The 25,714-nt window shown below is 36.8% G+C and overlaps 1 protein-coding gene across 5 annotated transcripts; it reads right to left on the bottom strand.

Annotated features, from left to right (window-relative positions):
- Positions 1–2,235: 2,235 nt before the first annotated feature.
- On the bottom strand, positions 2,236–25,714 carry LOC103724032 (Prolyl oligopeptidase family protein). 5 transcript variants are annotated; one of them, XM_088713707.2, is made up of 15 exons: positions 25,293–25,714; positions 23,877–24,090; positions 23,633–23,743; positions 23,305–23,350; positions 23,118–23,227; positions 22,534–23,037; positions 20,079–20,207; positions 18,033–18,329; positions 17,474–17,932; positions 12,526–12,591; positions 11,478–11,538; positions 11,250–11,399; positions 10,969–11,106; positions 8,495–8,793; positions 2,236–2,660 (listed from the first exon to the last, which is right to left on the bottom strand). In XM_088713707.2, coding segments are annotated over exons 1-15 (2,868 nt in total). In that variant the 5' UTR covers positions 25,576–25,714; the 3' UTR covers positions 2,236–2,659. The 5 variants fall into 5 exon arrangements, with proteins under 5 accessions (XP_088569833.2, XP_088569835.2, XP_088569837.2 ...); XM_088713709.2 differs by having other exon boundaries at positions 23,877–24,078; positions 25,293–25,665; XM_088713710.2 differs by lacking the exons at positions 2,236–2,660; positions 8,495–8,793 and adding an exon at positions 8,831–8,991 and having other exon boundaries at positions 23,877–24,078; positions 25,293–25,621.

Genomic DNA, 25,714 nt, shown 5'->3' with positions numbered 1-25,714 from the left:
TCAAGGAGCAGGCTTTACCCAAATCCTAGCCTGACACCTTGCTTTCCATGGATGCTTATTGCCAGGATGGGGCCATTTAAGCCCACTGCACCAGGACTGTGACTCCTCTGGACCACCAGACAATTAAAAAAATATTGCAAAGGCTAAATTTAGAGAGAGCCAGGATGTCGACACATCTTGTCATCAATATGAATAGAATTCAACTTCTCAGATCATAAGCAGAGCCTTTTCTCTCTTTTTCTTGGTGCAGAACAAGGCAGATCAATATCTTTATGGTAGTGCTCGGCCTTTCCTTCCACTACATTTGTCCTTTTAAAGACTTCCTTGGTGTTTTGACATTCCTTTCTCTTCCCCCCTACACTTTTTGGATGAGGCGTACTAGTGGAGATGCTCCTATGGATGTGGACATTTTTCTGTTGCATAATTGCACTAAAGATTGTTTCTTGTCTTCCTTCTTTTGCGAATTTGACCACTTGGCTCCAAAGAAAGGGAACACGGTGCGACAACTCGAAGCAGAGGGAGAGACAGCTTTTCCATCAGACTCCTTGCTGCCATGCTACTTTTCCTTCCACCTCTCCTTTCTATGTCGCCATAACCACCAAAAGCAATGGCTGAGGTTCTGGCGACCTTTCAAAATCTTCAACAGACATCTAATTGGATGTGGTAGTGACTGCAAGAACTCAGTGACTTGAGCTCTCAAATTTGTTGCAGGTTCTTACTCGGACTTGTTGAACCAGTTGAGTCAACTAACTGGAGATTCATGTGAACTGGAGAAGAACCAAAATTTGCTCTCTCCATGGAAAATTTTGCTGTGTCAGAAGTGTTGTTTGACCTAAGAAATTTGCTTCCTGAGAACAAATCAAGGACTTCGGCCTCAAAAACAGACAGGAACCTCCAACTAGAGAAGGGTTTCATGCCGACCATAATCCAGACATTGATCAGATGGATGTTTGAAAATAATTGATCCCTGACTTGATACAACAAAAAGGACCATTTTTAAGTTTTCGGAAACACCAGATAAAATTCACAAAAGAAAAAAAGTAGGCTCTAGTTATAAGCCCTAATGTTAATGAGTTCGATATTCTAGTCCTTGGGCAGCAAATTCTTTCAGAAGTTTATCTTCTTGGCCATCAAACATCATTATACTCGTCAACCAAAGTTCCTATTTAAATTCGACAAGTCTTCTTCGGAAGGTACAGAAGTTAAGAGTTGGGGTGGGCGAACAAGAAAATGAAAACAAGTGTACTTGGATTGGCTTTAGGCAAGTATCATGCACCTGGAAGTGCGGATGGAGATTTGTTAAATATAGATTTCAGCCCGCAGGGTTTGCGAATTTATGCACAAAACAGTAATGTTAACCAATGAAAATTCCTTCATTTGCAAGGATCAACTAATATGATGGGTTAGCACTGCGTAAAGCTGGAGCAAAGGGTTCCATTCATCAACCATGGTAGAGTTGGAAGAACCATCACTGAAATAGGCACAGTAAACCTGCAGATTGATGGAAACTCAATCTTTTAAAAGCTCTGTTACCTTCAGATGTTATAGATCGCGTAGCAATCACCAGCTCGCCCACCAGGTACCAAGGCACAATTTTCTCCATTCCCTTAAAATAGTCAATTACCCAGATTTCAAGCAAATCTTTTCCCCCACATTAGTCCCAAGTTGATGGCAATATACTTTCCCCACAACTCTAGCCACATTTAGAAATAGTTCATGATATATATTCAATACTTCACAACTTTGTCAGAATATTGTTGAGTTGTGCCTGTTTTTCAAGATCTTTCAAATATTTTGCACTCTCTCTTATCCTGAGTTTATTCTGAAATTTCTTCAATTACAAGTTCTTGGACAACACCATTAATCCCAAATCAGACTCCGTGACAGTGTTGCCTAGAATCTCCAAATTTTAGGCTTTTTGACATGTCGGACCCTTGAACTTCGAACACTCAGCGACATTGTTGACACTTCATACATCAAATCATGATGTCATTATCATCACATGCCTACTTTGGGCACTTCTACATGAAAGTCATCAAGTCTGATATAACTGTTATCAGATGCTTCATCAATGTTATGAACCAAAGGAGAGTCCAGTTGCATACATTAAGGCATATTTACGAAAATAAGATATAAACAGATCCCTGTGTCTGATTTTTAAACGTGTCAAATTCTTCTCAGACACTTGGGAGACTCGATACTCTTGTCGTGCGTCCAAGTAACATGACATAGCGATTTTGCTAAATACTTCAGTTGTGATGATGCCAGTTTCCATTGATATCAACAATAGAGCTTATGAGAATATTCAAGTAGCCCAACATGTTGTACAGTTGAGTATATATCGTTTGCTCAAATGGACAAAAAAATATAATTATAGTAACAACAGTAATAATAAGCAATATATGTGGCTGGAGATGACAAAAGCTTTATTTGGAGAATACAATTCAGCAGAGATGATATACATTACTATTGTTGATACAGGCTTTGGATGAAGCTCCTTGTTAAATGAAGGGTGACTTTTGAAAAAATTCCAGGAACTTTGGTCTCAAATTTTTTGTTGGGCATGTTTGGTGCCCAAGCAAAACCTTGTTGCTCTGTGTATTTTTTAGGTAGATGAGTACGATGATTGCCTACAGAAGCCAGTATACAATCAACTTGATCTGCATCAGATAGTCAATGTAAAGCTATCAGCTCATTTCAGAAATGCAAACATTCAGTTAAAGTAAAATAACTTTGGTAATTTGTATGCCATCTGCTTTAAAAAAATGGCATTCTTTTTCTAGTATAAGTGCATCAAGGAGACCACCAAAGGCAAGGAGCATCAAAACATAGCATCATCACAAGAAATAGGATGGTAATGAGAATAATATGACTGCTAGATGACCTTCTTCTTCCAACCATTTCCTTGGAAACCGATCTGCAAGGCTCTGGACACCCCTTTCAACATGTTGGCAAAGAACCTTGCAGGTGCAAACTCTAACCCAAAAAGTGCATAATTCTTAGCGTTCATCAACGTTGTTGAACACACTTATCAACCCAGCACACTTATCAACCCAATTGATATTACTGACACAACTGTGTTTAACTTTGACTCGTGTCAATTGCAATGCCCTTGACATATTAACCAACAAAAACACTTTCATGGCCTTAAATTTCTTGACAAACTATTAGAACAAGTATGGCAGCCTATAGTTTCATAAGAGCCATGAACGAGCTTGTTTATAGTGCTATGTGTTATTATTGTTATTTGCTTTGGACTGTATTAATGTCATATAATCTTGATATGAGTTCCATGACATGCATCTTCTAGTGCATGGTACGCCGTACCAGCCTGAACCGGGCGGTATGAGGCATACTATACCATACCGCTTCAGTACCAGTACCCGGTACGGGTGGTGTATCGACTCTCGGTATGCCAAAAAAAATTCATACCGTACCGTATTGACACCGTGCTAGTGTGGCACCGATACAGAGTCCAGTACCAAGACAGCGAACCTTGTTCTAGTGTGATAGGTGTATTAATGGACCGTTAGGGCTAGAAACAAGCCAAGCTGGGTCGGGCCTCACCCTACCTAAGTCTGGCCCAAAATTTTTTTCAAGCTTCGGGCCGGACTTAGGCCCTAAAACTTTTGGAAAAACTAGGCCCGAGCCCGACCCTAACCCGACCCTACCCCAGACAGGGGCTCAACTCTCCTAGGCCGATCCTCATTGGTGGCTCCGGGGGATCGAACTTCTCCACTTGGAAATGGGCACCTCCGCTCGAAGATGGGCGCATGGAAAACCCTTGCCCTCGACCCAATGTCCGTCCTGGCCCTCTGCTCTCATGCTGACCTCCTCGAGGTCGTCTGGCAGTGGGGCTAGCTCCGATGGTGGGGCGAAATCGAAAGCGGCTTCAAGCAATAGAGCTAGCTCCTACTGTAGGGCTCCCTCCCCCATTGCCATTGAAAAAAGGGGAACAAGAGGAATAAAAAGGAGATGGAAGGGTGGCCGAGGTGTGTGTCCTCGGGCTAGATACCAATGAATTCGAGACTGAAATCGAGCTTAGTTTTCGATCCTGGTCCAGGCTCGGGCTCGGGTCTAGTCCAATTTCTACCCGAGTTTGGCCCGAAATATCTACACTCTGCAGGCTCTAATTTTAAGCCCAGTCCCGAACCAAGTGACTCGGGCCTAGCCCATAGCCCGACTTGAAGTCGGCCCGACCCAACAGACCTCAGGCGGAGCCCACTTCCAGCCCTAGGGCTAGTGTAAGGATTGGCTTCTACGATATTTCAAGCCAAGCAACGATTCATGCACTTTTATAAATACTGGACTTGCTAGATTCATTCCCAGACAATTTTTAGCACTCCAATGTGGTTTTCTACTAAAAGAATGAAAGTAACTACATAAATCTCAATATATGTAAAGTAACATATTACACTTTCTCCAGCATGTACTCTAGCAATTCCATAATGTCAAAGCAAGAGAGCATCATCCCTAACTCACCTTGCAAACTTCAATTAGTTAATGTATGGAATATGCTCATTATTGCCATTCCCCACCTTCTAATCAAGTCATCATTGCTCTCATTTACCAACATTAGAAACACCCACCAAAAGACCACCAAATTCATGGAAACTGTTGTCAGCCAATGGCAGAAAAGTATGTGTAAGCTGGAGGGAACCATTTAAGACCTTTTTTTTTGTATGAAAAATATCGCATTTATAAACATAAATGGACAAAATAAAAGGGTCTCAGATTTAGCCACCTTTTTGCTCTTTGTATTTTTTGTGTTTACCATCACAGTGCTACTATAAAATTTGAGACAGATTCTCTGTTGTTTAGGATACTAGTGAGATTGCTGGTTGTTAACATCAAATCACCACAATTGGTGCTTTGTCTGATGAGCCCATCAACTAATTCATTTGACAGAACCCGCAAAATCAACAACAGAATAGAAGATTTGAGAGCAGGACTACAACCTGAAGGTGTATCCTGGACCTCAACAAACATATTCAAATGAAGGGAGGTCAATATGGTGGAACAAGTTTCAACAACATGTTGATTGCAGAAGATGCTGAAGCCCATTGTCATCAAGATCAACAATATAGTTGCAAAAATGGTGGGAGCACTTACCCATGCAACAATGCATAAACAAGTAGGAAATTCTGTTCGTGGCTGAAGATGTTAACAATTCTGAGAATGAAGTTCCTTCTAGATGATTAGGATGCAGTACACTACCAAAATCTCATTAACTTGAAACATGGGTAGTGTCAAGGAGAAAAATGATAAGTATCAGCAAATGTCCTCATGGAGCTATTTAGCTGACCAAATTAAAATGGACATTTATGCTACATTTAGTTTGCAGGAACGAAGAAGAATCAAAATGGGAATGAAAAGCAGGGAATCGGAATTGTGAGTCCTATGTATAGAAAAAGAATACCAATCCAATTCTAATATTTAATTTAGCTAGTTTCATATTAGAATGGGATCCATCTTTTATTGGTTTTGTCTAAAGAATAGAATAAAATCTTATCATAACGATCATTAAATTTTTTTTGGGAACTTCCATTATCCACTATATTATATATCTAAAAACGAACTTCCAAGAAACAACCATTAAAATGTTGTAGTGGCTGTTATTTTACATTTGCATAGTTTATCCTTTTTTATTATTTTGATTTATATTTCTTACTTCCATGTTTTATCTTATGTTATATATTTTCTTATATGCCAATGTTATTATTTTTGATATTTTGTTTGATTATTATTTTATTATACAGTTATTTTATATTTTATTATTAAATTTTTGTTTTGTTTATTTCTATTTATATTTTATATTTGATAATTTATATTGATATATTATTAAATTTTTTTTGTTTTTTATTTTAATAAATTATTTTGATTTATTTTAGTATTTATATAATAATTTTTTATTCTTATATTTAACATTATTTAATGATTTCTATTCTTATTTCATTTTTTACTTTAATGTGCATTGCACAATGCTCATTTGCTAATATAGGATACATAGTAAAATATTGAGTAACAAATTGCAGCAATACTAAAATATAGGATACTTTATATTTTCATTATTTTATAATAATACAAGATTTTATATTAAATATTAATTAAATTATTTAATTTTATTGTAAACCATAATCATTGATAATTGATTCATGTAAAATGTATTATTTATTATTATTTTATACCATAAATATTACTCTATTTAATCCATTATCAAAAACAGCAGTCATTCCCACTCTCATGGGAATTATCATTTCTCCTATTTATGAGCGGAATCCGGATTCCTTCATGCATGGTGATTCAAAGGAAATGTGATCCTGTTGCTTATTGCCATATCAAACATGGGGATGAGGCCAAAGTCGGAATTCCCATTCCATAGCACTCAACCCAATGAACCAAATGTAGCATTAGTTTAAGTTTGTGCTGAACCAACATCCTCGATACATTCTGGCTTTTCTTCATATGAAAGACAGTTGAAAGCACAATTATAAAGCTAATAACAACCCATCAGCATTCTAGGAAATCATGCAGCCCCCTTGCAACACCTACACCATTTTCCCTTGTATGGAAGATAAATCAAGAAAGACCAAGTTGTATGGAAGATAAATCAAGAAAGACCAAGTTATGGGCAGTCCAGGGAAAGACACCTTTTTAACCATATGTCAAAACGAGAGGCAACAAGCGTAAGCTGATAGAACAACTTGTTGAGGCCAACCTGCCATATGGCCAGTGTTCTACAAAAATATCGTCTTTTCTCCAGTAATGTGTCAACACATGATAAAGTGTGAAGAGATTGAACATTTTTCTGTTCACTGTATTTGAAAGTAATTGATGTTGGACGAGAAAAGAGAAAAAAAGAAGAATTTAGAAGATGGAACAAGAAGATGCTATCATGGCAATCAATAAGATGAGTCAAAATCTGGTAAACAAAAAGAAGATGAAAAAATATTTTCATATTTAGAACTAAATTCACCAACCTGATAACATTGATACAACGATCAATTGGTTATCTTTGGGAAATCAAACATCATGCTTCTTGCATCAAACACAACCAAAGTAAGATTTGTTTGGGTTTGAAAGTTAAGAGGTTGCTACTTGTAGGACAAAGTTCAAGAAAAAAAAATATTACAGGATACAACATACAGGATAAGCAGGGTAACAGACTTGCCAATGTACATCATTAAGTTAAAATCATCACTAGAAAATATTGGGGAAAAAATGAACTCAAGATCTGCAGGCAAATTCTCTCCAGTATGAAAGGACTGCACCAGGCTAAACCATCAAGTTCTACCAGGTTTAGCGATATCAGTTTAAAAAGTTTAGCGGGGTTCCACTAGGAAATTTTATCCAGGTAAGTAAACTGGATGGCTAGTTAACTATATTATTATCAAGCTGGAAGAACCAGATGACTGGAGATATCACCAGCTCTGGTTGGCTATCAGTGGAGTTATAGTTGGAGTATGTATCGCTGAAAGAAGATGACCTAGTGATAAACCATTATAAGGAGTTTCTGAGGACTGTTTGGAAGTGCTCTGGAGTCTCTTCTTAAAAAGTTGGAGAATCCTATCTTACCTACAAGTTAAGAAAGTCCTTGAGTCATAGCATGTGTTTTAAATTGGTTTATATCAATCAGTTGTCCTCTATAATTCTTTGTCAGAATTGGAATTCTCCTTTCTTTCTATCCCTTTCTTGTAATCATTGCTTTACATTGTTTTAAAAGACTATTAAGTGATGGACTGTTGGTCAGGTGACTATTTAGAGCTGAGGAGGGTGCCCAGAGGTCAAGGCAACCCAAAAGTAATAAATTATAATAAACTAATATGGAGCAACTAAAAAGCATAGCCATAAGGCATCAAAAGAAACATCAGATACCAAATAAGATAAAGTCAAAAGTTCACATCAACTTGACATCTAATACTTATAAATATCAATATCATCCTCCATACTAAATCATGATGCAATATCTTAAGATGGGCGCCCAAACAGCCCCACCTAGGTGGTCCATCTTGGCAGCCAAGGCGGTGTGTCATTTAAAACAATGTTGCCTATCTACCTCTTGCATCAAATATGAACATAAATCTACGATTCAGTGGACAGGGGATTTGGTGTCAGACATGCTACATATCCTCAAAACTCGAAATGGCGATATGGCATTATAAATGCATGTATTAAGAACAAATCACATCAATTAACTACAAACTATGATGTCCTACACTAATTAGAACTCTGGTAAGATAAAATGCCAAAACAACTAAGCACCAGTTCAAATCTTGTCATGTAACCAATACCTCTCTTTTATAGTAACCTTAGATTCCAAAAGACATGAGATGGGATGTCAAAGACTTGTTATAGCACTGGGTTTAAGACAAGTGTCAGTATGGCAGCATGGATATGGATGTTGCTGTCTCAATAACGAAATCATTGCTGATGATAACATCAGTGTTGTGTCTACACAGTATTAAATTTACTTTGGAATTAAAAAAGAACTTACCACAATAATGACCTCGGTGTCCAATGAGATCCATCCTGGTCCCAACCTTCCTGACCTAGCCCACCTCTGCTAGCTGAAAGGGCCTTATTTTCAATATCATTCAGAGATTCAGTATTAGAGGCATCCACGTCTGCAGGTTTATCAGAATTGTTTACACAGTATTTTTGCAGCCAGCTATCAGTCTCCCAAAGGACATGCATGATGCTCTCTCTAGCAGAATAACCATGACTCTCAAAGGGAAGAATCACCAAACGACAGAGGGCTCCATGGCCTTTCAAAGCATTAAAAAAACGATCTGACTGCAATACATGCAAAGGAAAAGCATAAGATGATTTGTAGTTAGCAATGATCTTACATTTCACAAAAAGAACCAAAGGATGACAAGAGATCAAGACAAGAAGCAAATAAAGGAAAATTAAAAACCTAATATTAGTGTTTTAGAGACAACAAACCTTGTTTGGGATTATAGCATATCACGGACAACCAAGGCAGAACAGCTAAGGATATGCAAATTACTAAAGATTAGCTTGCAAGAAATAAACAATTTGTCTACAATAAATAATGTATTAATCTAGCAGATATGCCATGTTACCTAGTGAAAAATTTCTTGATAAAACAATAAAGAAGCAAACATACAAGATGATGGGCCCTTGGAGGTGCTTCTCCAAGTGTTCGACATAGGTATCTCTCATTTCTTGGAAATGATTAGTGTTGCCCTTACCATTCATGGTGAACATAGCAAAGAAAGCCCTTACAGTAGAAACATGCAAACCAACATTGACTAGGACCAACCACAGATAGTTCATTTCCTTCTAAAGAGAGACGGGGGCCAAAAGAGAAACAAAAAACATTGTGATTGATAAAAAACATGCAATACGTGTGAACCAAAAGATTGGCAGGCTGTAAACTGATGGTTCATAGTTGTAATTGAGGGTGATTATACACGCCAAATATTGTGAAAATTCCCACCTATAAAAAAATGCATAGATTGATTATATGTAACATTATGGGGTGCCTCCCAGACTGATAGTACGACCACTGTTCTGAATTATGGTTATAGCAGTTCAACAGAGTTACTGAAATGTCAAGATACGTGTTATTTCTATTATAATGAAAATTACTGTTTTTGGTGGTGGCCTGGTATTATGGGATAACCAAGATAGTTTAGTAGGCCGGGGGACCTCAGAAATGTTATAAGGTCGTTGTAGCTTTACAGTGGCTATTAATTCAAATCAGATTCTTTTGACTAATTTATTGTTCACAATCCAATTAAATTCATGTATTTTAAACTAGATCTCTATTATACAAATAAAAGTCAATACTTCAATTAATAAATGTTTGGTGGTGGCACATCATTTGAATGTAGCAACTTTCATGGGAATTGTTTTTGAGAGGAAGGTAGGATGTGAGGACGGTGTAAGAAAACTTAAAAAAAGGGTAAAGGCCAGTGGAAGTGGAAACAAGCAATGTCAGTAATGATGTTTCAAAAGGCATAATGTGGAATCTAAATGCCAGGACAAAAAGCAGGAAGGACAAATCCATGCTTTTGTTTAGGCATCAGATTTGATTGTCTATCAAGAAACAGACAATTATACCACCAAGCAGTGAGGAGCAATCTATTTCTCGAACCACAATTAAATAGAATAAGGGCCTCACCCCTATTTAGGAGCAATCTATTTCTTGATCCACAATTAAATAGAATAAGGCCCTCACCCCTATTTCTAGATCAAGTGCCAAACCAACAAGTGTTTATTTCAGCTCTGGAAAACTTCATATCTTCTGCAATAAACTTCCATTCAGACATAATGGATGTGCTAGAAAGCTTGGTCAATAGAGAATCAGTTTAAAACTTATTTTTCCTAGTGAAGCTTTTCTTCAGCAGTTGATGCTGCAGGAATGGCACTGCTAGCTGCTTTGGGTTTTAGAATGTGGCTGTTGATATTGGATCATCACTTGTGATATCACTCTGCATCAATATTTGTCTAATCCCTTTAGAGGATCAACAAAATGAACAACTATAATCAAGTAGTGGTTACAGAGAGGGACATCGCTGGAGGGAGCTGAGGCACAAAAACTGAATGTAGACGCATTAGAATGGAAAGACCTGGTGTTATATAGTAATAAAAGAAAAGATTCACAAATATCCCTTCAAAAAAGATATCCCTATGATATTTCAACCAGTTTCTTGATAAGCAATTTTACCGTCCTTGCTTTGTACTCCACATGCCTGTGATGCTCTTCATATGATCAAAGGGATGGAACAAGAGACTGCCCAGAAGGTCACCCATTTAATCTTTACTCTCATCAAGTGAGTTCTTGACCTCTTTTATGCATTTTATATACTATCCTTTTTATAATATTGCTAAAACAATTATTTCAAAAATAGATGCCGAGGAAAAAATAAAGGAACAAGTATTTCCAGTATGTAAATACATAAATACAATATAAATAGCAATATATAAAACTCTAGGTACCTGCATTGTTAGTGTTCCTGAATTGTTGTCTTCTTCTCCATGTATTAATAGAATCGGTTTTCTTATTTTGTTTGCAGACATGAAAGGGCTCATCTCGACATAAGTATTAGTGGCCTCCCAAAGAGTTCTGTCTTCATTCTACATGCACAAAGTGGCAATAATTAGATCCATATCCAGTAAGATATTTGCAATTATGCAAAAAGGAGCACTTTTCTATACCAGTAAACAAGAAACTGCTAGAGAGCAAGCTAGAAAGTCATCACAGGTACAGAAGTCCCAACCTGAAAGCCAAAAGGAGTCAGAGTCCTGTTGTAAGCTCCAGAACGAGCAATTCCACAGCAGAAAAGATGGGGAGCATGGGCTAAGAGATTAGCTGTCATGAATGCCCCATAAGAATGACCTCCAACAGCAATTTTATTTGGGTAAGCCACCTGAAGAAGCAAGAGCAAATAAGGTGGAGATACATGCAGAAGCAAAACTATGTCAAGTAGATACATAAAAAGCCTGACCCCTCTCTGTATAACTTCCTCAACCGCAGCCTCTGCACTAGCAACCAACTGCTCCACATACCTATTTAACATGCCACCACATCAATTGAAGCAAAATGAAAGACAAAATTTCATTCAGAAAATAAGATGGCCTAGTATTTTTATCCAGAAAACAAAAATGCCATTTTTTGTGGTTAGGATTGATCTCATCCAATGCATGTTATAATTCATGCTGTCCTGTTTGTTTTTAATTTGCTTGATATTCTACATCCAATAATTTAAATTTATGTAACTACAGAAAAGTCTGGAAGGAAGAACTCAATTTTATAGGAAGCATTTCTACATAATAACATAAAACTAACTATTAAAAGGAGATAATAAAAAAGAATTATCCTGTGCCACAAAATGGAAAATGCATGGTGAATCAACGAAAATTGCTAGAGATACCTAACCAAAAGAATTCTATTAGGAAAATAAATTTATGATCAAACTAACAAGGAAAATCAAGAGGATGGATACTGAGATCTGGTACACTAAAGATTTAAACCATGCCAACAAGTTGTTATGGTGTTCAACCATGATTTTATAACCATATATTAATGGTACACTTTCAAAAATGGAACACTATGAAAATATAAAAGATCCATATTTTACATGTCCCTCTAAGCCTAAACAGGAAGCAAAGTAACGATATTGTGCTTCATTAATTAGCCTCAATCCAAAAATAATTACAAAAAAAAGGAGCTAATGCTTAAGAAATAAGCACATGTAACATGTAAAAGACAGATGCACAAATGTTAGATGAGCATAAGCCAGAGACAAATGGCTCACAAATTTATACCATCAGTAAAAGGAGATCCATATATATATAAGATAATAACTCAGAGAAGTTAATGCATGATGTAGGATCCAATACAAGTACCTAGAACTAGCAATGAAGTAGGTTATGATTACCAGAGAAAAGCATTATCAAATATTTCCATTTAGATTCGCATACATGCAATCTAAATTTATATATAAGAAGATATCAGGGAAAAGTTTTCGACCAAACATAATGGTAGGAAGTTACCTATCATTGGCCTCTTCATCACCCTCACCAATTATTGGAATTGTTGGTCCAGATAGGATTGCAAATCTGCAGGACAAAGCGTTCACATATCCTCAAAAGTACTCAAAATAGTACTTAAATCATATATGATGATTTTATTTCAAATAAAAGAGCAGAAAACAAAGGAATCTCCCACAAATTTGACCATGTATCTATAGCACATAAAATAAAAAATGTATTTATACTATCTCTAATATTTAATGAACAATTTTCCAAACTAAACTCAAGGAGCACAACTACCAATTTGTTGTCTGCTATTTTATATAAATGACATAATCTTCACCTACAAAAACGATTTTAGTAATAAAATACTTCAAATGTTACCAGCCAAAAGGATGAATACATGATTGTTAAAATGATTTTGACCAAAACATACCTAACAATCTGCTATTTTTCCTTCTTCACCACTCATCTTAGTCATAGCCTAAACCAACAATCAACCAGTGTGGAAATGGGTCAAACATAGATGGATCAAGCAATCAACCAACTAAGTAAAAGGCGCGAGCTCCAGACAACCCCAAGAGGATAATTGTTGCTCAACATGAATGCTCATGAGCTGACCCAACACAGCTGACTTGGCATCTATGTGATATCAGGCCCTCAATTTCTCATTCAAAACATTCCAATTGAAAGAGATAAATAAAACCCTCACTTCTACATGATTTGTTAATATTTTGGTTCAGAAGAAGAAGGCTTCCATCCTATCCCTTCAGAGTAAAAGCCCATGCATGAATGTCTTCTTTCATCTTGCTCTAGTTCCATAGCTCCAAAAGAATTGCAGTGGCTGATAGACAAGACAAGAGACTAAGCTAGAGAGAGAAGAGAGTAAGAGGGTGAAAAAGAGAAGAGTTTATACTTTATAGTCTTTATTCTAAGAAAAGGTCAACTTGGCAAAGTAAAAGACCTATCTATGCTTAAACTCATACATTAATATTCATTGTCCCTTCTGTTCATTTTGGCTTAGACCTCTTAAACTAGGCAAACAATATGGGTGTAGCATTTAATCTTATTGATTTGACCTGACCATCCCCAAAACAGTAAAATGCAAAGAGTCATGATTCATGAATCTGACCCAAACCCAACCCGAATCAGGCAGGTGGGTTTACTAGGTTAGCTTGAAACTTGTCATTCCTATCACTCAAGTTTTTTCATATCATTTTTACAACTCAAATTCCAGTTATGTTTGATCTCTCCCCACTCTCCAACTCTTTTTTAACCAGAGCAAAATAATTCTCCACGGTGCGACAAAATATCTCTTATCTCCGACTCAAATAGATTCTTTCTTTTGAATTTCCAAATGAATGTTCTAAACAAAGTCAAGTCATTTCTAGGGCCTCCCTGGACCTCACTAGGACATGCTATCTCATCTAAATCAATCAATTCTAAGTTGCTTTATCCTCAATGATGCTTTCGCTTTTAAATATGTGTCACTTAGCTTTCCCAATACTCAGACAAACTTACTGAATCTCATAAAGATGCTTTCCAATTCACCCACTCTAATCATGTTAGATCTCCCTCCCCCCCCCCAACCCAGAAAAAAAAGAAAAAAAAAAAAGCAAATTATCTCATGGCATCCAGTTATTATTGATGTCTCATTTTCATTCATATTACCAGTAAGAATGTATACATATATTTTTCTTCCTAAACTAATACTAAGCCTCTTGGTTTTAAAAACTTTCTACTATACCTCAAACAATAATAACATGGGCACATAAAATGCACGTGGGAACAAAATAAAAGAAAAAAAAATCATAAGTTGAATCTTTTAGAAAAAAATAATGAATGAGTACTACTTCTACAATATGATAGAATTGTCGGTGCAATAAGAAATACATAGTCAGTTTTTACATGCTGTGTAAACTATTCATTTAATCATTGAACGCCAGTTTTTTAAGTATATAAATTTATACTAAATTACAAATCAATATTAATCACTGAACGTCAGTTTTTAAGTATATAAATTTATGCTAAATTACAAATCAATATTATATGTACCATAAATGAAACATCGTTTTTTCGCTCTATGGTATATTCGTTCACAGCATGGTATGTTGTACTGTACTGTACCATACCGGACGATACGGAGCGTATCGTACCATACTGGTCTGGTACCGGTACTGGTGTGCCACCAACACTCGGTACGCCAGGCGTACCTCGCACCGTACCGTACTAATACTATAATAGTGTGGCACCGGTACGGAGTCCGGTACCGGTACGGCAAACTTTAGTCCACAGAAATATTTTAATAATTTTTTGTTGTTTCATAAAAGATCATGGAATTTGTTAGTATATAAAAGAAGGGTTAAGTATCGATGCCAACACAGTATAGTATGGTATCACACTAAGACAAGGTATGCCTCTTGGCATCGGTACAGCAAAATAGAGGTGAAATAGCATGTGTCTGTATGGTTTTGGTATGAGAGGCATCCTGATACCAGTACCTTATAGGTATAATACAAACTTGCAGATACTGATATTCAAATACTTGACACAATAATTTTTTTAAAAAAAGAAACAAAATGATATAATTGCGGATGAAATCTCATAACCATGTTGGATAAGAAAGCATGCTAGTGAGTAGGAGGGGTTTTATCTAAGAATATTTCTTTAAGTGGAAAATTTAAAAGACAAGTTAATCGGCCCCCACCATGATTGAAGAAAATTAACATTAAATATTTAAGGATAAATTAGAGAAGAAACAAGTATTAAGTGATTGTATATGGAACTTTAGGTACTAATTAGGATATTAGCTAAAGAGAGACGAGTTATACCCTTTTAGTCCATCTCCCTGCCTCTCTCTCTCAATGAAGAGTTTTTAGAAAGTTGGAGCTTAGATTAGATGACCCCCAAAAATAAATCATTATTTGGATTGGAAAATCAGATCCAATTGGATTGAATCATTAACAGTGGAAAAACTACAATGGGAATCTACCGTGGAGACCAAATATGCTTAGTGGAGTTAAGAATATTTTGGGAACAAACATTAAAGCTAAAATAATTCTAGAATATTTCTAATATTCAAATTTGTTTTTTATATAGCAAATGAATTGTTTTCCCTTTTTTAGGAACCATCATAGAGTTTGTCTATGTACAAAATCAATTGTTATTGGTGATTTGTGACTTTATATGGCATATAGGGTAAAAGAACACATTTTTGACATAGGGGTTTTTTTTTGGAAAAGGTGTATGTTAAAGTGGAAAATCTAGAATGAGCATCAAGTTGTCCACCATAATTAAAGGGAATCAACAGAAAACATTTAAGGAGAATTAGATTTGTCTTGGTCCATCCACCTCCACCCACTTCTCTCTTGTGCATGAATCATATTACTATAGCAAGTATTGGAGGTTGGATTAGAGAATACCCAACATTGAATCTTATTTGCATCGGTGAATAAAATATGATTTGATTTGTCTTTAACATTTAAGAAAAAGAAATAAGGAACCTAGGAGAGTAACAATCTTGAGCAGAGTCTAGGATGTTGCAAGAACAAAAATTGACAATATTCCCGCAACATCCTAAATTCTGAATCAAACTTTTTCTAACACAATATAGATAATGAGTCGACACTATCCATAAATTACCTATAAGATGATGAATTGACACCTTCTAAACTTTAACAACTTCCAAGTAACCTCTTCTCCACTACTCCTTCACACATGTCCAAATTATACTCCTCTACGGCTCTACCATAATATTTTTTGCTGCCCATCAAATCAACTCTAAAGATAAACTACATAATAGCCATGACCTCCCCCAAAAGGCTAGTCAGAAGTTATAATCTTGACTCCTTGGCTCTATATAAATATCCAAGGTCTACCAATGCATAACCAACATAGAACTAAACACACGCTTGCACGGGTCCTCACATACTCCCCCGTTTAAGCCCTAAGGCTCCAATCTTAAACACAAACACCAACAAAACACAAAGACCGCAACCAGCTCGTGGTCAACCCTAAAAAGGCTTAAGGCTTGAGCTACAGTGTCCCTTAGCTACACATGGGCCATTGACCAAGTCTCCTCTAATACCATGAATGATCAAGGACCTCGCCTAAAAAGACTAGCCAGTAGTTATAATTTGGGTTCCATGACCCTATATGAGTGCCCAAGATCTACCCAACACATAACTAACATGCTAAATACACACCCACAAAAGTCCTCATAAAATATCCTATACTTTCTCTAAGTCAATGAAAATCTTGAGTAAGTTTTTTTTTTCTTGTTCAACATTTTCGACTCAATTGCATGACCCAGCAAAATAGTTTCCACGATTGATCTTCGTAACATTAAAACTAATTGGTTCTCATACATATCAAAGACAGTTATATAATTCTCTCAAGCTTTAAGTATGATTCCATGAGTTGGTGTGATTCATATCTCGCCATTATTTTATAAATTGGACTGAAACATTTTTCCTGCAATCATGTGGCATATTCCTACTTTTCATTTGATATGGTAGAAGTTAGAAAGAGTATACCAAATTTGTAGAGATATTTTGTCTTTGAAAGTGTACAATAAAATACCAAATAACGTCTTGCCAACTTAAACAGATCACAGAGATTGATATAATCTTACCAATAAAAACTACATAGCTCATGAGAGAGAGTAATTAGCAAGTGAAAAGGCAGTCACAAACTCACAATCCTAAACTATCATGAAATATCCAATAGCATTTGAAACTTTATTGAAATCCATTGGCAAGAAATGAAGCACTATAGGAAATAAATGAAGCCAATTATCTATACAGACTAATACAAATCAAGGACAAGAGAAGAATTTGACATTTAAAAATTACATGTTAACAAAAGCTAATATATCAATATAAAGGTGGCTCTTCCTATTATTGCCAAGTTGTTCTATATACATAAACATAGAACAAGGAAATCAAATGATAACTACAAAGTGCAATACCCTCTAGCCAACCAAAGAAGTGCTGACGTAGGACCAATGCCTGCAAACTCATTAGGTGAACCACGGACTTGCCCAGCAGCATCTTTGCTTTTAAACTCTCCTGGGTAAGACCAGAATAGACATGGCAGAGGCCCATCTTTTGATGGGCTGTAACCTGGAGGCAAGTAAAGAGTTGCAGTAAGTTGAACACCATCCTTCCTCTGGTATTTGATCATCTCTTTCTGTAACAATGCCAGTTGAGGATAAGGATGGGGGAAATTTGTTATTTGAAATGCCTTCTTGTCTGGCCAAGTCATTAGAAAGTATTGAGTATTTTCTGTTTTCGACTCTTTAGAAGTAAGTATTTTTAATTGATCAATGTATAGTTCGCCGTCAGTGTGATCTGACATTAATGCAACAACAGTTTCATAATATTTTTCCTTGTCACTTTCCCATATTCGCTCTTTACTTCCTGTATTTCTGGAAAAGGAAATGCATTATACCACAATATGTTAATGGATGAAACAGGCTACCTGTGTATAAAAAGAAAAAGAATGTTGTATATTAGGAAGAAACCTACATGTCAAATAAATCAAGGAACGGAACATTCCCTTCTGGTGTTGCACCACTTCCATTAAGTAAAATGTAAATACCATCACTTTGCTTTTTAATCTTGGCGATAACATAGGTACCAGCAGCTGTTCTTCGCATCATTGGAGAACCTGGATCTGAGTACACATCTTCTGATGATCTATCAAATAATATGTGTGGGATTACATCCTTTTGGTCTGGAGAGATGACCCATGTTCTAGTTCGGCGTGTCTTATACCAAGATTCATACACTAAAGCAAGGGAATCATCACACCAAGAGATACCTCTGCAGACAAAGGATAAACAACAAAAGCGCGAAAAAAAGAAAAAAGAAAAATCAAACTATGACTTAAAAAGAAGCAATAAGAAATGTGGCATAGTTAACATGCTGATGGCATTGCCTAATCATGGAAAGCAAGGTTTGTTGTATCGGTCAGTACCATGTCGTACCAGACATACCATACTGTATTGGTACCGAACCGGTATGCAATCTTGTACCATGCCGCTACTTGGTACACCTTGTTATCTTGTATCGTACCGTGTGCTAGGATGGTACCGATATGGGATCTGGTACTAAGACAGTGAACCTTGATGGAAAGCATTAATATTTTGCTTTATTTTCGACAAATTAAGATGAAAATAGTCGAGCAGAAGAGACTTTAGCTTTTCTTGATAATTCTGTTGTTATTCTTTTCTTTGGACTTATGGGAGTGTTCACCCTGACCTTCAGGCACCCTACTAGCCAAAGTCACAATCTCGATACTGATGCCATACCTGGACGTTATCGATTCCATTCGTTATGGGTTGATACGGTATGGTAAGCAATCGTACGAAACAATGTTTGAATCACTTTTCTCACTTTTTATCTTAGTACGCCTCAGTACGCACCTTGGTATGTCTCGATATGAGGTGGTATGGGGCTTGTACTCACCCGAATATTAGTTTCGTACCTATTTCGACCCGATACACTATGGTACCCCCTGTACCAGGAAATTCGGGGCGGTACGGCAATCCATGCTGCTAGCCCTTGACATCTTCTAAAAAATTGAGACTTAGTTCATATAGATCACATGCAAGGCCAAGGGTAGGCTACCAATATTGGAAACTCAGTTATGCAGACAAAATTATTTAGGAAATGCTAATAAAGCTATACCATGAGAACATTATGCCCCTTCAGCATACATTTTCTAATGCATAGCATAGTAAAAAGTTTGTAATACTCAAAACATATGCATTACCTATTCAAAATAAACAGTTTAGGTTTTTTGTCTCGTCTCTTGACTACTTTATTGATCACTTGAGCAAGAACTAGTCCCGAATCTAGATACTTGATCATCATACACTGCACGCATGCAGTAACAAACCACTGACTGTATATTAGCTATTGGTTCTCATATTCATACTCTAAAATCTGTCTCAAGACTAATCCTCCAAAATCATTATTTGCTTCAAGTCCCAAACACAACTTACATATCCTAAGATGCCCGACAAAATACTTTAATGTAAATTGCCCATTTACTTGAGTTCAAACATAACTGAGGGAGCTTAAATAATTGATATATTTTTTATAGGGGCTGCCACAAGGTACAGAGATCAAGGGACCAACAAAATATACATGACTGCCACAAGTAAATCTAGCCAAAAAGCCCAAACTAAGGAATCTAGCAGATCGTGTAGAACTAGCAGCACTACCTAATAAAGTGACTTATAAGCAGCATAAAGACTCAAGGTTTTGGTTCTCCAGGTTGTTGCAGTGCAAGTACAAGCAGAGATCCAGCAAATTGTGGAAACCAACAAAATATACAATATGATAGGAGATTGATGCACAATGTTAATGGGGTGTTCACATGTTTGCATGCAGATGCGCATACACACATGGACATATATATACATGGCAGAGAAATTATTTCATAAATTTGTGCTAGATTTGATGCTACATTGGTATTGAGTATCTGAAACTCTCAATATTCAACATACAAGTTTAGCACCAGAAGTCAGGATAAATACACCAGGTGTCAGAAACTCAAATACATACCCATATCGAAGATCAAGCCTATGCAAAACCTCAGGTTGTTCACCATTTCCCGCTTCAGCAGACTGCATATAAACTATATCACGTGGAGCAACTTCTACCTTTGCATCTCCTCCATCTTGTGTTTCCACCCTGGCAAACCAGCAACTTTAAGTGAGAAAATCAAAAATGCTAATTATGTAGCAATTAATAAGACTTGGACTGTACACCTTACATTCGCATTAGACCAACTCATCATGACATCTTATCTAGTTGTGTGATGCATGAAATAACTAGCAAATATATTTAACCAGTGATGTTAATGATTTACTTTTAAATTACTATGTATTAAAGAAAATTGGAAGAACATTATTTATGCATATTCAAACTCAACCACTGCATAGCTTAGACGAAATCAAATATTAGATCCCATGAATGGCCAAAAGTGTTAAACCTTTAGTGGGAGCTAATAGGTTTCCAAGATAATGACACATTTTATGCCAACAACCAGTATTAGACCCTTAAGACCCAGGGTGCTTTTTTTTTAATTAATTATATGTTTAAATGGATGGGATTTCAAATAGATTTAAGAATCAAGTTTTTTTAGCTAAATCTACGAAAATAAAAGCAAAATATGCAACATAAAGACTATTTGATAACTGAATATTATTTTTTCTTCAAAAAATAATGCAATGCTTCTGGTAATTACTAGGAACTCCTTAAATTGTTTTTTCTTGTAAACATGTATACTAAAGAAGGAAGAAAAGCTTCAGCTGTTTTATTATTATTGCCCATACCATTATTTATTGAAGGAATATATCATTGGCTAATCCACATTACAAGGGAAGAAAATGGAAACACCTTGCAAGTTGGGTACTACTTGCATGTAGAAAAATTAGGGAAGAATTGGTCTATAGCGAATAAAAATCATGTATACAGGGGGTTGTGTATTTGCAAAACCATGATTGGAGGGAATCATTATAAACATTTTAGGGGTTGGAGTGGTATTGCGTAAGTGTCAGGAATTTGGAGGGATGTGGTTGCAAGTCTTATATGCTCAAGGGTGCACATAGAATCCAGGATATGCTTGGTGACAAGGTCAGAAAGTGGCTTGGTTTGCATTGTGGAGATTGTTTAATCACTAAGTTTTGCAAGGCATTTGGAATTGGATACTGTAAAGAACCATCATGGCAAGGAATTGAGGAGGCTAACCACCTCCAATGAATTCTATACCAAGGTTACAACATCTCTCAGATCCCATATTGATACCTTATCGGTATTGTACAGCATGGTACAGTATGCCAACATACCAACACATGGTAAAGGTGCTTAATCGGCACAATACCCATAGCATGTGTTGGTACAGCTCCATATCGAGCCACTGTACCATCCCGGTTCCCTTCTAGTTCGGTGTGATACGCCCAATATGGATTGGTACAGTCCGGCATATAAAAACTTGTTCCATACTATTTTACGTTGGATGGTGATAGTGAAGATATAAGGTTGCAAAGATGGGAGGCCAATGGAAATGATAAATTTCTTTGACAACTAAATTTCAGAATACAGAATTTTTTTTTGTAAGAACATAACCTATATGCCAAAGATCAAATGCAAGATTCAAGCCTTAGTCTAGACAAATCTTCTGAAAATTCCTCATTGGCTTGCAAAAAATGGAATCAGTCTTTAGAAGAAAACTACTAAAACGTCACACTGATAATGAGAGTAAATTTCCCACAACACAAGCCTGCCTTTGCCCTTTAGATATAACATTGTTAAAAGCCCTGAAGATTGGAAAGAAGGAATTGATCTGAATTCATCTTTACCTGATGAATGCAAAAATGGTGGGACACGAGTCCACATACAGAATGGTAGGTGGAGGAGCAAGATCGCAAGATTTCATAGGCAAACAGTACGAACATGAAATAAGGATTCCAGACATTATTTATTATTTCCAAAAGAAACGTCTTTTTTTTACAGAGAATCTCTAGTGAGACCCTGTAGAACATAATAACAGTGAAGGGATGGTTGTTGCTTTGTGGACCTTGGTTTTCTCTGCTATTCTGCATTAACTTGGTTTCTTTGTTGGGCTTTTCAAGTAAATACTTTGTCTCAATTATTCTTGTATAGGATAGACATTACTTTGAATATCATGGATGCTGGGAGACAGGTCTTTCTTTTTCAGATCTCTTTGAAACCTGATTTGTTTTCCCATGAATTGATATAATTAAGGAAGAAACAAGAGCCAGATCAATGAGAGCAAGAGGTTAAAACAGGTCATAGAACATTTGTCAGAAGTTGGGATTTGTCACCATAAGAATGTACACAATTATGAATGTAAAATTTCATAATTGAAACATCAAAAAGCAATTAATTCCTATTAAAAGAATACAAATTGATGGACCCATTGCCTACTGGTTACTGCTGCTTATATATGCTGGTTTCTTAAACTACAAATAGAATTAAATCTTGCAGTCATTACCAATATAATGTCGAAGGCTTGTCTGGCCTCCAATTGATGGAACGCTTTCCTCTGCGTACACTGTTGAAGGCAATCGGGATATCCTCAGCAAGAGGCAAATCACAAATTTCGCTAACAAATTTCCCATCTATCGTCCATACTTCAGCTTTCTTTGGAAACCTTCCACAAGGTACAATATAGGAATATGGCCGGTGAATAGAAGTAACCAACACATACTTCTCATCCGGTGAAGGATCAATGGATGTATATACAGCAGGAGGACCAATCAGCTTCATTGTTCCATCCAAAGAGACCAAGGCTAGCTGCGATGTCGCATAATAGTCAAACAAATCTTCATCATATTCATCTTTTAGCAGATCCTGGTAGGTCCTAACTTGAACAACATTTTGCTGCTCATTTGATTGAATTTTTGGACCAGAAGGAACCAATGGCTTCTTTGGTGGAGATCCACGAGATATAGGAATGATGCAAACCAACAACGTGGAAGCATTAACCCATACAAAACTACAGGACCACAGATAGAGAAGCATTAGCACAAGACAGGAAATGCTTGCAAGCCAACAAGAAAGAAAGCTAACCCTCACCTGTCAAAAATTGCATTTAAGTATATTTTCGGCGACTCAAAAAGTGGCCTAGCTTTTCCTGATTCTACATCTGCAACCCATACTCTGAGCTTGCTGCTATTGCCATCCTCCTGGTCAAAAAAACTCTAAAAGTCATTAAAAGCATGATTTGCATTCCAAGTGACAACTTGAAGCACCAGTAAAACACCTCATCGACTCTAACGGTGAAGGATAAGTGTTGGCCATCTCGCGACCTGGTTTAGACGGAAACACGCAATTATTATAACATAAGGATAATATAATTCATGATTGTACAATGAGCAATTATTTTTTTTTTTTGGATCATAAATACAACTAGAAAGTCTCAAAATAAATGAGACAGTATGTAACATGAGAACCCATCCAGAGCAAATAACACAAATAACTGAGAGAACTATTGTTAGGTATTCATCAAATCTCATCTACTGGAACCAACAGAAGAAACAAGCTTAAGACCAAACTGGGGTACAATAACTACATGAAAAATGGCAAATTACCAGCTAACAAAATTGATCTTAGCTCCATCAGGAAAACCATGCACCTCTCTCTCTGGACCCAATTTGCCATCATCCATTAATTCATGGATCCCTATTCCAGTATAGAAAGACCTGAGAAGACATAAATATACAGCCATCAAACATGGCAGAATCAAGCGGATGAAAATATTCCTCTAGTAATGTTTTCATTATAAGGTTAGAAAACAAAAGCAAAAGGACAAAAAAGAGCCTGCTGATTACTCACATCCGACTCCGTGTATTAGAGTTTCCATCAATCCGTACACCAGCAAGTTTTTCCTCTGGTCTAGCAAGTTCTGACAATGGTGGCAAAGCTCTGCGCTTTAGGAATAGGATCTTATCCCTGTGAGGTGAAAATGATAACACAGGAAGTGGTGGTGCATCAACAATATCTCGGATTTCCTTTGGAGGAAGGTGATACCCACCCCCTGAGGACAATTCTACACCACATGGAAGCAAAGTTATTAAACCAATGGATTGCAAAATATTCTGGACCCTTAATTTGCATCCATTAAGAGCATTACACCTCAAGAAATTTACAAATAATTAGTAGGTCAAGAGCATGAACAATATCTGCTGTGAAAAGAATCTTCTCACAGAGCTATCTCAAAAGTTTTCTATTGCCCCTACCAAATCAAGAAATCAAAACATTCAATGCAACAACATGAGAATATAAACTGCTGACATCCTTACTAATAGCATTTAGCATAACAATTACTTTAAAAGATACCTTTGACATATTTAGAATGCACACACCCATGGTCACTGTTAAATGTGCATTTAGAGAAGAATGACTCGTGTAACAGAAAATATTTTTTTTTTCTGGAAAAGCAAAGTGGCAGTGATGACCGAGTTCAGGTCGTTATGGACAGCAAAAATTATATTGTAAAAACCAGCGCCAGAACATCAGTAAAGATTATTAATATAACGGATAGGAAGTGGGAACTTACAAAATCCACTAACTGAATCGTAATCTAAGAAAAAAGTGGAGAAAACCATGAATTTTGTCATTAAAAAAAAAAAGTCGTAAATCAAGAAAGGCCCCTAGAATGATGGAAAGAAATAAGATTGAGCAATGATTTTCCTGAAAGTCAGATGTTTGCTCCAGACTCCAATCTCCAAATCATTAAACAAACACCAAACGGGCACTCTCAAAAACCAACATCTAGATCACAATCTACTCCAAAAGCAAAGAAAGCTATGATCTTTCTTCGGGAAAATGAAAGACCCAAGTCAAGAAAAAGTCCACGAGATGATGAAACGATGAAGTAAATTGAGGAGTGGTCTTTCTTCGCAACAATTACTATTTTAAAGCATCATAACAGCATTTTAACAATAAAAACCCAGCGTCGAAGCCACAATCTAATCCAAAAAAAAAAAAAATAACGCCATCATCTTTCTCAAGAAAGAAAGGAACCCCAAACCCGGAAAGGAAGATGATCGAAAGACAAAGAAAAAAAAAAGTTAAGGAAAAAACCAAGCCTCAGAAAAACCAGTCGCACTTCACGGGGGAAAAAAAAAATCAAACCCTAAATCACGGTCCAATTCAAAAGCAAAAAGCCACGATTTTCCTCTTCAAGAAAACAAAAAATCGACATCGAGAAAAACACCTGGAGAAAACTAAGAATTGAGCTGTGCGCACCTTCGTCCTCTTCGGGGCGGGAAGAGGGAGCAGTCGACCCGTTGGGATCCCCAGCGCCATTCTCCGCGGCAGAGGCGAAGGGGCCGAGTCTGGAGAGCCTGGAGGAAGCGGAGGCGCCGCGGGAGGTCATAGGCTTAAACGGCTTCTTGCGGGCGAACCGAAGAATCCCGGAAGCGGGGATCGACGAGACGGAGGAGAGCTCGCTGGAGAAGGAGCGGAGAGAAGAGGCAGCGCAGGAGGGGTAGAGGAGAGAGAAGCGATGGTAGACTTTGGGAAGGAACATAATAGATGGCTTCTGGGGGCCGGTGGTTTAGGGTCTTTAGACGGCACGGACACCGTTATTCTCTGCTACTTTTTCTTTTTGAACAGTATCCTCGCAATCATTTCTTCTTTTGTTTCTTGAACCCAATAAAGATTCCAGT

The sequence above is a fragment of the Phoenix dactylifera genome, chromosome 17 (genome assembly GCF_051530095.1).
Source record: "Phoenix dactylifera cultivar Ajwa chromosome 17, Ajwa_hap1_PhDact_Kaust_v1.1, whole genome shotgun sequence".
In the NCBI taxonomy this organism is placed as follows: Eukaryota; Viridiplantae; Streptophyta; class Magnoliopsida; order Arecales; family Arecaceae; genus Phoenix; species Phoenix dactylifera.
This window is presented reverse-complemented; position numbering and strand designations above follow the sequence as displayed.